This window comes from Melospiza georgiana, chromosome 13 (genome assembly GCF_028018845.1).
Source record: "Melospiza georgiana isolate bMelGeo1 chromosome 13, bMelGeo1.pri, whole genome shotgun sequence".
Classification (NCBI taxonomy): domain Eukaryota; kingdom Metazoa; phylum Chordata; class Aves; order Passeriformes; family Passerellidae; genus Melospiza; species Melospiza georgiana.
In genome coordinates, this window is record NC_080442.1 from 6743108 (window position 1) to 6761265 (window position 18158).

General features: G+C 39.5%; 1 protein-coding gene across 1 annotated transcript in view; it reads left to right on the forward strand.

Annotated features, from left to right (window-relative positions):
- Positions 1–18158, forward strand: part of MYO1E (myosin IE) — a 76920-nt gene that overhangs the window by 36436 nt on the left and 22326 nt on the right. The window contains 12 exon segments of the mRNA XM_058033553.1: positions 4122–4209; positions 4701–4790; positions 5590–5721; positions 6969–7103; positions 8227–8359; positions 11701–11897; positions 12896–12976; positions 13359–13445; positions 14764–14850; positions 15921–16088; positions 16827–16912; positions 17496–17577. Coding sequence (XP_057889536.1) covers positions 4122–4209; positions 4701–4790; positions 5590–5721; positions 6969–7103; positions 8227–8359; positions 11701–11897; positions 12896–12976; positions 13359–13445; positions 14764–14850; positions 15921–16088; positions 16827–16912; positions 17496–17577 — 1366 coding nt within the window.

The window sequence follows — 18158 nt, forward strand, 5'->3', positions numbered from 1 at the left end:
AACCGTGTGCTTTGGGCACCTGTGGCATCTGCCTGCAAACCTGGGAGGGGACATGCATCCCACAGACTAGATCTGTGTTTCCAGACAGGTGAAGAGGGTCTCTAAAGTAGGCAGAGCCACTTTTACATGGACATTAATTCCAAATGCATTTAGACACTGATAGCAAAACTCATCCTCTTCAAAAGTCAGTGAATGAACTGGAAAAGCAAATCCGAAAGAAAATGCAATTCTCTGAGATGCTGAATGGATTGCAAGCAAAAATAACCTCTTTTCATATGATAATACTAATTTTAAAAGAAAAACTGTTACCAAAAACCTTTCCAAGGCCAGGGAAGGCTTTTTCATTAGCTGAGTAATTCCAGCATATTTGCATATGTGTTAAGAAAGTTACATGTGCCCATGTCTAATCCCAGCTGAGCTGCTTTGCATGGCTGCTGCAGAGTAAATAAACAATGAGGTGATTCATGGCTGAGTCCAGGAGCAGGGTGTGCTGAGGTGGGAGGAGGGAGCAGTGGCCCCAGGTCTGTGTGCCTGGGCAGGAGTGCAGAGAAGTTCACTCACAGGGGTGACACAGCCACACTGGGCTTTTTTTCTCATTCAGTTTATGTTTTACTGAGGCATTATATTTAATTTAGACCTTTCTTGAACTAAGCTCATCGGTGGCAATTAAAGAGACTCTTGGCATTTCTGCCCTGTGTGGCCCTTCCAGACTGTCAGCAAAGAGTTGTCCAGTCAAGATTTTAATTATGGAGAATTGTCTCTTGTGCCTTTAATTCCTTTTAGGCTGTCACTTTAATTGAGAGAATGGAGGTTATGATTAGTATTTTTTCTATCATATAGCAATAAATGCATTTCTTCAGGGTGTTAAGGTTTTACCTTTCTATAAAGCTGAGGTCTGTATTTTCACTTTGGTTCTGTGATCCCTGCCAGGAGATGTTGCCATTGCTTTAAAGCAGTTTTTCTTGTTTGTAGTTTTAGTTTGCATTTGCCATTTGTGTGGCAACATTTGAGTCCAGGAAAGCAGTGTATAATAACTTCATATCTGAAAAGGCAATACATCTTATGTACTACAAATAGGAGTTAATGAAAAGATCATTTGCTACCTGAACTGCTTTCAGTGAACAGCTCATGTCTATCTTAAGTCTAATAAAGTTCAAAATTCAGTATGAGATGTCTAGTCAGCTTCTATATCTCAGATTTCCAGAACACTCAAATGACTGATCATTCTGGAGAGAACCTGACTGGAAATATGGCTAAATTTTAATGAGGAAGTGGTAGAAACATAAGTCTAACACTGTAAGAAAGGTTAGGTTAAAGCTCTGATTCAGAAGGGAAAAATATTTCACTGAAATCATGCTACTGAATTTTCTCTGAACATAATTACAGAAGGTAAATTTTCTGTATAAACAAACTAGAAAACTTATCCAAACACATCAGAGTATTTTACATATACAGTGTTCTTTACTGGCAGATCCAGGAGTTCTTTATAAATGTTTGGTATTAAAATTTCTACATTGTCCTGGCAATGTAGATAAGCATCACTTGTATTGTTCTACAGCCATGGATACCATATTAAATGTCACTCAGAAAATTAATTTTAGAGACAAGGATGATGCCATGTATTGGATCTTGCTTCTCTAATTACTGATTGTTTCCTCTGGGAAGGAAGCAAGGAGCAAAAAACATTTCCTTCTCTGTTTGTAGTCTTATTCTGATTTCAGCTAAGTATTAATTGACTTTGTGGAAGAAAATGTCATTTTTCTGAAGTGGTAAATAATGCTAGAAGAAACTATATCTTTCAAAGCATTATAATTTTTGTTAGTGATTGAGATTATGTGCTAGTTTTATTTTTAGCAAGAAAAGTCTCTGAGAAAATTGTCACACACACAGTCCACTTTAAGCCAATTTAAGAATTTTTTCAAGCTCTAAAAGCCTCCGTACTTCCAACATACTTCAAACTACCAAGTTAGATGATTCTTACATCTTCCTAAAATAGTGTTAATAGCATCAGAGCAGTAAGATTTATATGAAGCAGCTGCATGAGAAGCATTTGGCAGGAATGGCACAATTTCCCTGTTCCATTTGAATACCTGAGCTTTAGTGGGGGCAGGATACCATCCCATCAGATAAAGCTACTTAGGTTCATAAATAATGCATCTTCTTGTTTTATTCTAGTTTAATTGGAGCAATTTGCTGGTCTTTGATCAATAAAAACCTAAAACTGAAAAACAGTGTATGCATGCATAAATCTAAAGAAACTCTGGCAGGCAATCTTTTGGCCAAGTTAATTTACTAGAAAGGACCACTTTCCAGTACCACTAACAATAAAACAGAGCTTTGTTGCTCCAGGGCAGTTCTGTGGCTGACACTATGGAATAAGAAATACAAGCCACACTTCATTTGAGCAAGGAGGAGAAGGATAATGGATGCAGTGAAGAAAAGCTTATAGAAACGTGTTATATTTTTACTGTGTGATAAATAATACCTGATCAGATTTATTCAATGTTTGGCCTTGGATTCTCCCCTGTATTCATCTGAAAACTGCAATTTGTAAGCTTAGAGTATGATTCAGGTTCAGTTGATTTGTCTGGTTTTACAACAGGAAGAACAAATTTACTGCCAGCAGATTTTGAAGAAATGTTATTTTAATTATTGAACTATTCATGATTTGAACTTTTAAAAGCAGTTTGCCATTCATCAAAGTCTGTCCCTGTGAATGTAGTAGATATGCATAATACAGGCTTTCTTGGTTGTTAGGAAAAGGTGACTCAGAAGAATAATAATAATCGTGGTCTGTGCTCCACAGATGGATGCTCAGTAAGTACTTTTTCACCCTTTCAAGTTTTCAGTTTGATCTATAAAACTGTAGTCAAGAGAAGACAAAAGCATGAAAACATTTCTGGGAAAATAATTTAAAAGAGCCTTTCAGTATTTCTGTATTGTTTGGAAGCTTTAAAGATGTAAAATCACATTTGCAGCTTGGCGGTTTGGGGAGTTTTTCCAGAATGAAACCTTTAAAAATGTGTCTATTAGTCATGCTGATAAAGAGGTCTGAGCTGTTCTCAGTGAGTCCCTTTCCTGTACAGGACATGCTGATGTTTCTTTGGCAGATGCAGCTGAAGTTTGTGCAGGAAAAGATGTGCATTTGATCCATATCCAGGAACAAGTGGGCGCAGGATGGAAGAGTCAACAACATTCACTGAAATTATTCAGGAGTTTAAAGATAGCACTGCTTTTCACCAAAGAGAAAGCTATTTTAGCTCTTCTTGTGGTGTTGACCCAACATCTGTGTGTTGTCCTTTTTGCTTTGGTGTAGTTGTCCTGATCACAGGAAATGCATTAATGTCAGAGCTGACTTGCACCAAGGCCTACAAAGTCTGGAGGGATTTTGTTGAGATGAAGGGAAGAAGCTTTAAGGGATGAAGTGCAGGGAGTTTGGATTGCCTGCCATGCCAGTCTTCTTTCCCTCTTGAGAAACTTACTGATTGCAAGAAGGCAAAGCTGCTGCTGGTGTAAACACCATTCACCATTGAAGTGAAATGTTATAAAGGAAGGAAGGAAGGAATTGTGAGAGCTAGTATGGGATAGTAAGACTTCTTGTACCCTGTGTCAAGAGGCATAGGAGCAGGAAGGCAGTTCTTCCGTCATTCAGGATGTGATTAATAATGCCTCATTATTTTGTTCAGGAACACCTAAAACAAAAAACTACTAAAATGAATTAGGTATCTGGCATGGCATGCACAGCTCAGATTTTCAAATTAGTTTTTGTGTCAAGACCTGAAATCCCCATAAATATAGATAGGAATGGAGTCTTTAACTCTCCTTTGAGTATCTTGGTTTAAGTAGATGTTTCTCAGTGTGTGTGCTTTTCTGACCTTGGAGTCTCACTGAGGTTCTGGTGTCCATGCAGGATGGTGTATTCAGAGTTCTGTACTCACAAACATATCCCAGTACCATGCTACCACACTGCATCACAGTCTCTACTACCAGGTTACTCAGTCTGAATGTGCTGTATTTAATTAAGGTACTTCACCTTGGTTGGATAAAATGAACTTCAAATTACCCCACTGTAGAGTTACTTAAAAACTAACATGTTCATTTTTGTATTTATTTTTCTATAGTGGGGAAAGTGGTGCTGGAAAGACTGTAGCTGCCAAATATATCATGAGTTATATCTCCAAAATTTCAGGAGGTGGTCCTAAAGTACAGGTGAGTTGATACACAGTAATACTGAAGCATGAGTGATCAGTATCATGATCAGTGATCCCAGAACAGATTGCTGAAGCACTGGCAGATTCCTAAATTTCATGCTACTCTGACTTCATTGGTTGTGGTCCCAAACCCCCCCCCCAAAAAAAATTAAATGCTCCTGTGTAAGTGTGGTTTAAGATTAAGATGATGGGAAAAAACAGATCAGTTTATCAGCTGTGTTGTTTTGGCAGAACAATGCACAGAAGAACCAGGTTTTAGCCTCAGGCATTTTGTTTAATTCTGTAAGATTTTCCTCAAAAATAGGAACTAAAAGCTCTAGAAGAAAAACTGTTGGATTCTATTCCTTATGATCAAGAGAATTTTTTACAGATGCAGGATTTCTTGCCTTTTTAATATATAATTTATGGGGGGTTTTTTTAGAAAATCTGTAAGAACTTTAAAAATGTCTATTTCTGAATTTGCATTTCTTTCATTTCCTAAAATTTTAGCATGTTAAAGATATTATTCTACAATCCAACCCTTTACTGGAGGCCTTTGGGAATGCAAAAACTGTACGGAACAACAACTCCAGCAGATTTGTAAGTCCCTCTACCTTCGAGATGACTTTACTCTTGTTTGCTGTTACAGAGACAGTGTTCAGGGGTATACTATCAATTCACTACAGGTGAGGTAAATCTGAATAAGATATAAAGATAGAAAAAGATATAAAGTGTGTTTTAAACCATGGTGGATATCAGAGGCTTCTGTATAGCTGTTTTTTCCCCTGCATTTCTTTCTCTCTATGTACTGGGTATAGTTTTTGAAGTACCAAGGCTGCAGCCTTTACTAATATTATACAGGCAGTAGGAAGGAATTACCTTCAGTCTGTCATTCCAGAAGGGTCAAGATAATCTCATGAAGTGACTGCTCACTAAATTGCACACCAGAGCTTCCATTTGAAGAAGTTACACATAGGCTTTAACAATGTGAGATGTGTTCAACATGAACACAACTGACTTGGCTAATAATGTCTCCCTGAAAGCAGGAGATTGTGGCCTTGCTTTGCTTCCAGGCAGAACAGTTTGCTGTTGGTTGTAAATCTGTTGAACTGACCTGCTGTTTAGGTGAGCCTCATGGTTTCCTTTATACTGAGCAAGAGTCTCAACAGTGAAGAGAATCCACTGATTTCCTCTCTACATTTGCATTAACATGGGATGTGTTAATGTTGACCTGTGTAAATGCAGAAAATATGGTGGTTCAAGAGTGTAAGCTTAGGTTGTACCTTGAGGTATCCATAAAGAGGAAATACCCTTGTAACCTTGCTTGGAATACAGTAAAAGTGCATAATTTAGAATTTGCATTTACTAATCATTTAACAGCTTGAATTATTTATTGCAGGGGAAATACTTTGAAATACAGTTTAGCCCAGGTGGAGAACCAGATGGAGGGAAAATCTCCAACTTCCTACTGGAAAAATCTCGAGTTGTAATGAGGAATCCTGGAGAGAGAAGTTTTCACATTTTTTACCAGGTCAGAAGTGCCTAAGTCCTTTCTGAGTTATGGAAAGTATCTAGGACCCGTTTCTCCTTTTGATTGAATAGTTGTTCTCAAAGCAGTGAGATTTGAGTGCACACTGCAGAGGTAACCTGGTCTCTGCTGGGAAGCTCAGCGGCATGGTGAGACACCATCTGCCACAGACCTGCCTGGCTGCCTTTCAGAACAGCATATTGCAGTATTTCAAAGCCTTGCTTGGAAACTCATTGTGAGTTCCCATCTGGAAAAGTCTAAGAGAATATAATAGAAAATGAGAACTTTTCAGCAGTTTTCTATTTAAACTGGCCTATATATATATAGAGAGAGAGGCCAGTTTATATATATCTCTATTGGCCTATACTTCCTGTGACAGAGAAATCTGATTGTCAGTTTATTTTTCTGAGATATTTATGATAACACTTTGTTGAATTGTCCAAGTATCCCCAGTTTTTGTGTTTGAAAAGACTTTGCCAGCCTTCAGTGGTCTTTGATGTGCATGGTCCTCACCTGCTGGAGTGCTGCTGATTAAGCTCTACAAAACTAGGGCCAAGCCAGAGCTTTGTAAGTGAGCTTGTAAGTTGAAGTGCCATTGCCAGGAGGGAAAGCTGAATTGGTGCTGGAATTGCTCCAGGAGCTGTGTGTTCTCCTTTTTTGAGGTTTATGTACAATTTGTCCTGTCCTGCTGCTTTTCCTGTGGCCTGGAGAGGTTGTTTGACACAAGGGTTAAGAGACTGTGGGGTTTTGACAGCTCTGTTTTGATGTTTGTTCCTTCCATGTCTGTGCATGGCTGCAGAGCCTTTGCACAGGTCTGAGGAGAGCCACAGGTGATGCTTTCTGAATGTGCTGTCAGCTGTGCCTGCCTTGCAGCAGGTGTGGAAAACACATCCCTGCTAAGGATTTAGGGAACACATTCTGGGTGGAAAACCCATTTTGCCTGTTCTTAATGAGTTAATGATTATGGAAGGCATTCAAGGCAGTCACATTTTTAGCTATTAGTTGGGAAGTTGGGAAGTTTAGTTGGGAAGTTTAGTTGGGAAGTTAGAACTAAACCATTTGTGGGAATGGAATTGAGAGCCTGGTCTTTTGGGTTAAGCAATTACCAGAAGGTAGGAAGGGTACATCCCTGGCACAGCACCAGCCATATCTCTCCCAGTAATTCCAGGCTCAGTCCCTGTTTCTGAGCTGCTCATTATCTGCTGGAGATTGTTGGGTGATCCCTAATTTGGGGGGTTTTTATTCTGCAGCTAATTGAAGGGGCCTCCTCAGAACAAAAAAGCAGCCTTGGCATTACCAGTATGGACTACTATTACTATCTGAGTCTCTCTGGCTCCTACAAAGTGGATGACATCAACGACAAATCAGATTTCCAAGAAACACTGGTGAGTTCTTTACTGTATGGTTTGTGTAGTGGAGGATGTATGTTCATTTCACTGTTCATTTTCAGCAAAGATGTTGATCTACTAATGTGGGAATGAGAAATTAATGTAGATATAACTTATTCTAGTTGTATTTTGCCTTGAGGAGGAGGTATGCTAACCCTGAAAATAGGTTTTGTAGAAAGCTGTCGTGATTTTCAGTTTGTTCTTTTTCAGAAGGGTGCAAATCTAATAAAATTTAACTTGTACAGATAATCTGGAGTATGAAAAATGTGAAAATGCAAACACAACGAGGAACTTGAATTAGAAGAAAATTATAAAAGACTGCTCTGTTTTAGCTGAATTACCAGTGCTGGCTGACCTTCCATGCTTATTTAAAACAGTACAGCTGAAAGGCTGGAGAAAGGGAGTGTGAAAACACAGATCAGGGATCTTTATCCAGAGCTGCAGCCAGTTCATTGTGTGACCTGCCAACTGCTGGTGTCCTGTTTTAGGAATTTACTATTTAAAGTAGATGTATTAACACATCTATGTGTGTAGCACATTTAAAGGCCTAAAAAGTAATTGTTACTGTTGTATTGGAGCTTATTTGATATTTTAGAAAAACAGTTTGTTGAGAAGACGTTCTGTAAGTTGTCATGTACTCAGAACTCCAAAACCCAGGGGTGATGGGGATTTTCTAGTAAGTGGCTGAAATTCACAGCCTGAGCCAGACACTGGGCTGTGTTTTAGAGTAATTCAGTACAGCTTCACAGTTCTTAGTCTTGGTGGGTGAACTGACTGTGTAGAAGGAATAAAATCATTGTCTCTTAGGTTCCTTGTTTTCCAGTTTGCAATGAAACTATTTATTTTTAGTGTGACACTTTAAAGCAGGTGTTTATTTTTTCCAGAACTTATTTTGTTAATGCATGTTCTAAAAAGTGTAGATGCTTCTGTATTTAATTTTAAAAAATACAGAAATGCTGAAGTAGAACATCTGGTACCCTTTGAAACTTCAGCTTTAATGAAATTTGATTGTGTTAGGAATCTGAACTGCTTTGAATAACTCTACTTTTTAATACCAACATTGTAAAAGGATTTCTAAGACAAGAATCTTCGACTGATGCAAATTTGTTTTTCTTCCCAGCACGCAATGAGTGTGATTGGGATCTTTGCAGAGGAGCAGGCGTTGGTACTGCAGATAGTGGCAGGAATTTTGCATTTGGGAAACATCAGCTTCAAAGAAGTTGGCAACTATGCAGGAGTGGAGAGTGAGGAGTGTAAGTACCTCTGGAAACTGTTACAGCAGCAGCAGTGGGCTGCAGCCCAGATGGCAGGAGGTGAACTGCAATTTAGAGCTGCTTATCCAAACAGAGCATAGATTCTTAGAATGTCAGGCTGCCAATTGAGAGTCTCTGCCAAAACCAGGTGCTGAGGCCCCTCTTTTGTCTTGTAAAAGGCCACTGACTCAAACAGAGTGTGATTTTGAATTTGAGAAATCCTGTTCCAGCCTTTGAGTGTGAAATAATAGACACTGGAAGAAGGGCTTGAACTCTGCTTCTTTCAGTGCATCAGCACACATTCATAAAGCCCTGTTTATTATGTGGTTTGTGTGGCTCCTGTGCTGTGGAAGCAGCTCCCAGCTGTGGGTGTCCCTGGGCCCAGGCATCCATACAGGTGTGTGCATGTGTCCTGTACACAGAGGTTCAGAAATGCAGGCTTTACATTCTGCAGTTGTGTTCCCTGTCTCAGATTCCTCAGCTGACACCTCATTGTGAGCTACAGCTACTGAGTAACTGTTTCTTTACAGTTCCCTTTCCCAGTGCCCTGTCCTTGTGCTCTGTCCTGTAGCAGCTGGGCTCACAGCAGCAAGGTGTTGGAATATTCATGGACTTGGAGTTCTAAATGTTTTTGTTGTGATTTACACCTTGCATGCAGTGTGGATTTATGCTACTTGGATAGTTTAAGTACAGAGATAAGCACAACACACATAACAGTACCTTAGACATACCTGTGTGTTCTCTTAATTCTTGGTTCAGAATGCTTAGGAAAATGCCATTTGTTTACTTTTAGATACTTTATTCATAACTAACTTATCTTGTGCAGTCAGCTTCACACTCAACTGTATCAGCATTCTCCTGCTATTTGTTTTATGAAACTTGGAAATAAAAATTACTAATTTTTAACCTTCCTAGTCTCTCAAATTAAGAAGTTAAGTGAACCAAAGAAAAACATTTGTGGCATTGTATTTATATGCCTTTTGGTTCCAAATGTGCTACTGTGCTTCAATTTAAATGACAATGTTAAATCTTCCAATCCGATCCTGATATTTAAAAGCCATACAAGATGGATACAGAGTGAGTTGCATCAAAATAACAAATGGCAAAGACATTAATTGAAAATAAGTCATTAGAAGTGAATGTATTTCTGTGATGAGCCATGTCCACCACATTTCTCCTGCTCCCTGGGAAACAAATACATAAATTGTGTATGAATAATACATGGGAAGAAATTAGAAAGTAGAGTGAATATCAGACTTACACATAAGTGTACTGATTTTAGAGAAGCCAGGGAAGAAATAGCCACATCCAGCACATCATTTCTGCATTATGAAGATGAAAGTGGGTCTCATTTCTCTTCTCTATTAGTCCTCCCCCAAGTTTACTGTTTGTCCTAGCCAACTAAATAGTAAAGCATTCATAGCCTGCATAACCATGAAAGATAAAGCACAGGGAACCACCAGTCAGTCCTGCTTTATGTAAGCCTGAAATAATAAAAAGTTTAAGAATTTGGTCACTAGCATTCTTGTTGTTATACAGCCAATTGCAGAAAAACATGCAAAGCCATTCTTTGGGACACCAAAAGCTCTACTCTGAGTCAGAATCAAATCTGTACAGACCATTCTTGACAGCCCTTTAGACAAATGCATCTTTAAAACTGCCAGTGATTGCAGTCTGCTCTAGTTTTTGATTATATTAAGAGATGAAAAAAGTTCTTATTTGCTGGAAATCTTCCATGCTACAAATCATGGCAAACAATAGTACTTCTCTCTTGGAAGGAGAAAGGAATTTGAACTCTCCCTCTTTACACTTGCATTGTATTGAAAGGGTTGTTTTTCACTTCCTGGAAGCCCAGGAGGTGAGCCCAGTCTTTTCAGCTTTCCTTCACAGAGTACATTTAAAACTATTCCACTGAATGCTACTGATGACTCTTTGAGGTTCATTTTTTCAATTACATGCATATCCTGCTTTATAATAATTTCCAGACTGTAACTTTATGGTCCATAACTAGGGAAAACAATCAGGCATGTTAGGAATGTGAAGTTGTATCAAGTGCTGGCCAGCTCCTCTTCCCTTACAGTAAATCATTAGCACTGGGAAGGGAGAGTTTCTGGGCTCTGCATGGTGCTCCTTGCCATTAGACTGTCTTCATAAATTCTTACCACTAGTATTGGTTCAGCATTTTTCCTGGCATCTTAACAGTGTATGTGAGCATATCTGGTGGTCTGTAATTCCTGCCTTCTTTCCCAAGGTAAAGCAAACATTGATTGATCTTTTCATGTGCTCTTCATCCTGAGTTCTCTGAATTACCAGACACGTTGCCAGTGACTGGACTTTGTGTGGTTCCTGGTACCCCAGAGTAAATTTCATCAGTTTGCTGATGGTAATAAATCATATTTTAGAAAGTGGGTGATTATTTCCAATTTTAAAAATACTTTTGGAATAATGTACTAAAGAGCTTAGTGAAGTCATGCAGTGACATTACAGATGCATAAAGTGCAAGTGGTTGCCACCTTAGTGATTATTTTGCATCCTCCTCACACCAGTAAAGTAGATCTGAAAGTAGATCTGAAACCAGTGGAGCACTGTTAGAGGATCTTGTGGTTTAGTGGAGGTGCAGTGCCAACTCCAAGAGTTTTCCTCAGGAGTTGTTTCCATTTGCTTTCAAGGCACTTCTGGTTTTCCACTCCCTAAGGTGTGTGACACCTGCACTAACATCTGCACCATGTGCTGAGTGAGAGAATACCAGACCCTGGGCTGCTTTTGGCACAGATGTATTCTTGTGCTTAATTTTAAACAACTGGAAATAGAATTGGCAAAATACTTACAGAATAAGGAATTAAAAAATAAAAGGCAAGGTAATTGAAAACTTTTTGCAATGTACTAACTTATAAAAAGAAGGAGAAAGGATATTAGGAAACAGCCTATTTTTTATTACATTTTAAATATTTCATGTTTTTACAAAGAATTTTCAATGGTGTCAATTTTATTTCATGTGTGAGCTCTACATTTATTTCCATCTCCTCCAAGAGTGATTTGTTTGAACCACACAGTTCAAAACCATGTCCTGTGGCAGCTTACATGTTTGAAGGACTGAATGTACAGAAATAGCTGACTATTTTACTTCAAGGTCGTTTATCTTAATTTAAATCCATGTAAGTAAAGAGTTGAAAATGTCCTTGAGGAGCATAGAGAAATTTTGAAGGCTTAAATTGCTCCTCTTTTCCTTTTTAAGCTTCACACTCCATGAGTTTTACTGTTATTTAAGATAAAGGTAATTTTTTTCTTTGTTCTATGTTTAGTCTGTAAGTCATAATCCAGCATCCTGATCTTTCTTGCAGTTTTAGCTTTCCCTGCTTTTCTCCTGGGAATTAACCAGGACCGCCTGAAGGAAAAACTTACCAGCAGACAGATGGACAGCAAGTGGGGAGGCAAATCTGAGTCCATTAATGTCACACTGAATGTGGAACAAGCCTGCTACACCAGGGATGCCCTGGCCAAGGCCCTTCATTCCCGTGTGTTTGATTACTTGGTGGATGTAAGTTGGATTTGCTTGATTCTGCTGGAGTATCCAAACAAGTTCAAGGGCACCAGGAATGTTCCTTGCAGGCCCTTTCTTGCCTGCATTGCCCTGCCCAAGCCTGCCCAGTGCAGTGGAAGTGTGGCCATGGATACCAAACACTGCCTCTGACATGAGCTGTGCTTGCAGGCTCCTGCTGTGACTGTCCCGTGTGGGATCCTGATCTCCCTCCTGTCAGAATCCCTATTTCTGCCTGGGATTCCTCCTTCTCAGCAGGGCAGAATTGGCTGCTTGTGCTCCCCTGCTCTCTGCTCCCACTTCCCTGCAAAGAGCCCCTTCAGCAGCAGGATTTGGCAGTGGAGCCAGGGGCCAAATTCCATTCTCCATGCTAAAATGTTCTCTTGTTCAGAGTCAGACCCTGGGCTGGCTGGAGGCTGGGAGCCCTGGATGCTCCTGGTGCAGCAGGGATCTGCTCCCTGGGGATCTGCAGTGACCCAGAGCTCCCTCCTCACAACAGCCCTGTCATCCATCCCTCTGTGCCTGACCTGCACAGGAGGGGACACTGCTCCTGGTGCAGCAGGGATCTGCTCCCTGGGGATCTGCAGTGACCCAGAGCTCCCTCCCTGTCACCCATCCCTCTGTGCCTGTACACTGACCTACACAGTGAGGGGAGGAGATTCAGTGTACCCTCAGCAAAATTCATCAAAGAGCAGACTTAAAGCTGTTCTTTTTCTGTTGGCTCCTTTTATTTAACTGAGCTAATTACAGTGAAAAGGAAAGATTTTTGTAGATAGTAGATCCAAAGGCTCACTGACCTGGAAAGCAGGATAACATACTGTTCATTTCCTAACTGTTTGTAACACTTTATTAAAAAGTGAAAGCAAAATAACATTTTCTGTATATTTGTATTCAATTCAAATATATTATTTTAAAAGAATTTCAAGTATTTAAGAATATCGATGTATTTTAATTGTATAAACTACACTTTGTTTTATGTTTTGTTTCTGTTTTGTTAGTCTATTAATAAGGCTATGGAGAAGGACCATGAAGAATATAACATCGGTGTCCTTGATATTTATGGCTTTGAAATATTTCAGGTATGACAATGGAATACTTGGGGTTTGAGCAGGTCTGACCTAGGAGAGCCTTTTTGTAATTTAGAGAGGAAAAAACTTAAACCAGAAAAAAAATCACAAATCCTACGGCCAGAATGAAAGCAAAAAATCCCAACCCATCTTTCTGGACATTGTGATCTCACTGGTAATGTCTCGCTTAATAAACATGAGGTATTGAAGAAACTTCAAAGAAATGAAGTCATTGATCTTAAAAGGAAGATCTGAAATTCCTCAAAATGTCTATAAAGTCAGCAACCCATCTGTCACTGACAGTGTTGCTTTGAAGCTTATTGCCAGAGAGAGAACTAAAAATCATTGTATATAAGGCAGGAGACTAATTTTTACATTGCTTCCTTTTCTACAGAAAAATGGTTTTGAACAGTTCTGCATCAACTTTGTAAATGAAAAACTGCAGCAGATTTTTATTGAACTGACACTGAAAGCAGAGCAGGTAACCAAATTTTAAAAATTATTTTGGAATTCACAAATGAGCTATTTCTTTTTCAGCTGGTGGCAAAATCAAGGTGTCATCATCTGCAACAGTAGATCTACCTTGTAAGCAATACAAAGGGAAAGAAAACAACCTGTGTTGTTGGCTGACCCTAGAACTGTGAAGCACATCAGCTGCAGGCGTTTGTTCAGTGCTGGGGTGGTGCAAAGCCAGTCCACCCCACGGTGCTGCTGCAGTCTCATGACTGTGCCCAGGCTGCTGCAGTCTGACTCATGGGCAGGGATGGAAAGCTGCAGCCTGGCTCCATCCCTGGGCTTCCCTGGAGCATGACACACTTTTCACTGGGGATACTTCCCTTCATTTCCTCCACAGCTTTTCTGTTTTTTAAATATATACATTTATAGATTTCATATATATTTTATATGTTTATATTTATGTATATATATTTATATATGTATATATGTGTATATGTAAGAATGAAATCGATCAGAGAAATACAAAGATACTTTTAAAAGTATTTGCAGTTCTCTGCTCACAGTCTTACTGCCAAATCTCACTTTTTTGTTTCTGCATGGGAGAGCAGACAGGATGCAGCTGAGACAGGAGCCCTGTGTGCAGTGTGAGCTCAGGGCTGGCACCAGCTTTGGGACAGAGTTTCCAGGAATGCCCAGACACAATTGCCTTTGTGGGGGAGTAACCAGTCATGGCACTGGGTGCACAAGTGACCTGCAGAGTATCTACTGAGCCCCTGTATGTGCAGCTGACTTGACTGGGTCAATTTAATTGAATTTTAATATTGATTTTCCCCAGTCTTTCTTTAGGTGTCTTTTTAGATACAGCAGTTGCATACAGAAATAAAAAGCTACATCTTCATTTCATGTACATTTCTAAATGTGTTGTCTGGGGGATCTGATCCTCCATGTGCCTGTCACAATCTGAATTTTTAAAATAGATCAGAATGTGGATACTTAGGTACACTGTCAAGATACTGTAAAAGTCATTTTGTTACTATTTGTAAAGTGCTTTGACAATAAATGCAGTTGAAATCTTCCTGCTGTTGTCAGTAACCACGGAAGGGCTGTGAATGACAAAGGAATGTGTGGGGAGAACAGAGTAGGATTCCAATTCATCTTTTAGGCAGCAGAGAGCTGGATTTAACTATCAGTAGGGTCATTTCTCCCACCTCCACCCAGTCATACATTTGGCAAGTCTTCCTGAACATGAGTAGTGCAGAGTTTGTGTCTGCGGAGTGTGTTGTAAATCTAGTGCTACATCTACAGTGCAAAAGAATGTTTGCATCTGTTTTTTTACTTAACAGGAGGAATATGTACAAGAAGGAATTAGATGGACACCAATAGAATATTTCAACAACAAAATAGTGTGTGACCTTATAGAGAACAAAGTGGTAAGTGTTTAGAACAAACAGGTGGAGAAAACAACAAGATTTTTTTTTCCTAAATATTTGGGCAGCTGCTTTTTCCGTAAAGAAGGTTCATAGGAAAATGCAAATACTGTTGTTCAGTTACTGAGTCATGCTAAGTCTATATATAAATCTTACATAAGATGTCTTATAGGAGCCCTAAGATATGTCATGTAAGATATACCATCCAAAAAGAGAGCTATACCATAGCATGATTGACATGTGACTAAAAAGACAAAATAATGGGAAAAAATTGTGTCCACCACAATATATCATGACCTTACTGACATACTGTACATCAGCTAATGCTCTTTGTGTCCATGGGAGATGGAATGCAGTCTGGGGAAGCTACAGCATCACCTTCCCTTCCAGGTGCTGTTGCAAATCAAGCAGAAACAAGTGAAGAGACAGTATTGTAGATAAAGGAAATTCTGTGGTTTTGCTCCACAGGCTGTTCTGTAGTCTCAAGTCTTTATGTTCTGTTTTGGGATGGCAACAAATGTTGAGTTGTGCTTTAGGCCAGAAGTAGAATGTTTCTCAGATAGTTCTTTATCCTCATGGAGGCCAGAACAGTTTTGAAAGACTGGAGTGGCTTATGCTTACATACACATCAGATTTTCCCCATTTTCTGTCTGTATAAGGATGATTAGCAAGAGAATAAAATTTCCCTCCCAGTCTCAGATATTTAGCTCCAAGTTTGTCAAACTACAGCATGTCCATTTAAATGCTTTCCTCAGGCATGAGTTTACTTTTTGGTGGAGTGAGGAAAGAAACTAAACAGATGTTGAGTGTTTTGATGTTTTTGTTAATGTTTTTTCAACAGTAATCACTGTTTCCACCATTATTTCCTACTGTCATCCCATGAAGTGTCATCTCTCCTTAAACTATTTGCATATTGGTGTAAAAGTTAATCTCAGTTGATTGGAGGGAAATCCTTCCTGACTCTGCTCTAGTGTTTTTGTAGCAAAGACAATTTTCTGTTTGGGGGAAACAACAGGCATCATAATTTTTTTCCCCCTCCCTTGAGCTGCTGTTGTTGTTCCCCACCACATTAGAACCCCCCAGGGATTATGAGCATTTTGGATGATGTGTGTGCCACCATGCACGCCGTGGGAGAAGGAGCTGACCAGACTCTGCTGCAGAAACTGCAGATGCAGATTGGCACTCATGAACATTTCAACAGCTGGAACCAGGGCTTCATCATCCATCATTATGCTGGAAAGGTAACCTGAAAATCCTCACTGAACTCTGTGTGTTTATAGGAAGGAGAAAAGTAATGAGAGGAAGGGGGGAGCCCTGCAGGGGGCTGGCTTGGTTTTACACAGCCAGATTCTCCCAGGAGACAGTGTCCCTTCACAGAGCAGGCAGCTTAGGGCAGAAATGCCTTCACAAGTGGCCCTTGCTGGAGAGGGGAGTCTGAGCCTTGCTGCTCTCACAACCAGAACTTAAATGTAATAAATGAGTGCCTCATACTTTCATTATTGTAATCTCATTTGGTTATTACAGTAGCAGTAAATTTAAAGAATTCAGATATAAAAGTGATGTTTAGGTGATGATATGCCAGTAAAACTGGGAATATAATGTGCAGTTCTATCTTCTTTGGATTTATTTCTCAGAGTATTCATTGTTTTCTGCAGTTAATAACAATGAATCCTTATTACACAAAAACTTTTCTTAGTAAAATTCAGTATTAAATTCACTTGTCATGTTCCATTCACTAGTTCCATTAGTGTTTTTAAATTTGACTTAAAATGGAATTTATATTTAAGGATGAAGCTCCTTTGTTTGTTATGAAAAAGTTTAATAGTACATGCTAGAGTTGAGTGCTCATTGTGGTATCTTAAGTTTTACCAGACTAACCAAAAAGTACAGAACAGCAACTGATGAGGACAGAATTTAAATTTTCTTTAATTATTGGGTTCTCAACTTACCACAAACAATCAATTTCCACCTTGGCCCAGGTATCTTATGATATGGATGGATTCTGCGAGAGAAATCGGGATGTTCTTTTCACGGACTTGATTGAACTCATGCAGAGCAGTGATTTGTACGTAAGCAAACCTTGCTTGGAGCAGGAATGCTGTGGTGGTTTGGAGGGCACAGAGGGCCACACTTCTCTGCTTTGCACCTGCTGACTCCTGTGTGTAACAGTGCCCATGCCCAGTGCTGCAGGACAGCAGCAGCACTGCATTACCCTGACCTTCATTCTGCAGATTGGACCAAGGGAGGCGCTGTCAGAACCAAATGCTGTAATGGCAGCTTTGTTTTGGCCTCAAGCAAAGCCATCAGTGCTCTGGCTCCTCTCAGAACAGGCACTGTTTTGACAAAGTAACTTTCTTGGTGATGTATTTTAATTAATTGCTGCTTATTTTTTAAGAAGTGTGCATTTCTTCAAGTCTTCTAGGTATCTGGTGTCATGGCTTTCAATGCTCACCAAAATAGCAAAGGGTCTCTGTGAGGAATGAGGCTCATGGAAAGTACTAATCTTAAAATAGATTTGATATAACTCAAGAGTAATAGAAATAGCTATTTATATTCTGCTCAACTATCAACTTTTACAGCATATTCCTTGACATGCCTGCATTGAATTGTCTTTCTATGCCAACCCTGTTTTATAAATTCTTTCCTAGGCCTTTTATAAAGGCTCTGTTTCCTGAAAACCTTCAAGTGGACAAGAAGGGCCGTCCTACCACTGCAGGCAGCAAAATCAAAGTATGTCTCCTGTTGCAGTGTTGGTGTGGGTATATGTGGTTGTGTGTTTGTGTATGAATAGCTAAATGAATTTTTAAAAGTATTTTCTTTTTTTACTGTCCTGATATTTTTAAAGATAAATAGATATTAGGAGTATCTTCATGGCAAAGTGATGCATTGTTTCAGCATTGTTAGAATTGTTCTGCCCAGCATCAGTGTTCATTAGATGTTGTATTCAGGTGCATCCTATAGCAGTGAATTTTCAAAAGGAGCAGTTGATGGTTCTTGCACGTGCATGATGAATGAGCCACCTCACTCAGCTTCTGATGTCCTGCACTAACTGCACATAACTGGTCTCTGCAGTGCAGAAATGCCTGACCCAGCACCCACCCAGTCAGCAGCAGTCTGTGCTGACCACAGAGTGCCTGGCCTAAGGCAGCAAGTGCTGCAAGGCCAGCCTCTGTCTGGAGATTGATTGTAGGATAAACACTTAGATTACACATGACTTGCAAATCAATATTTTACCAATCTCTCTTCTCACATTTCACCCTGACAGGTTCACTTGATGCATTTGCTCCATATTTTTATATAGAAGTTCTAAT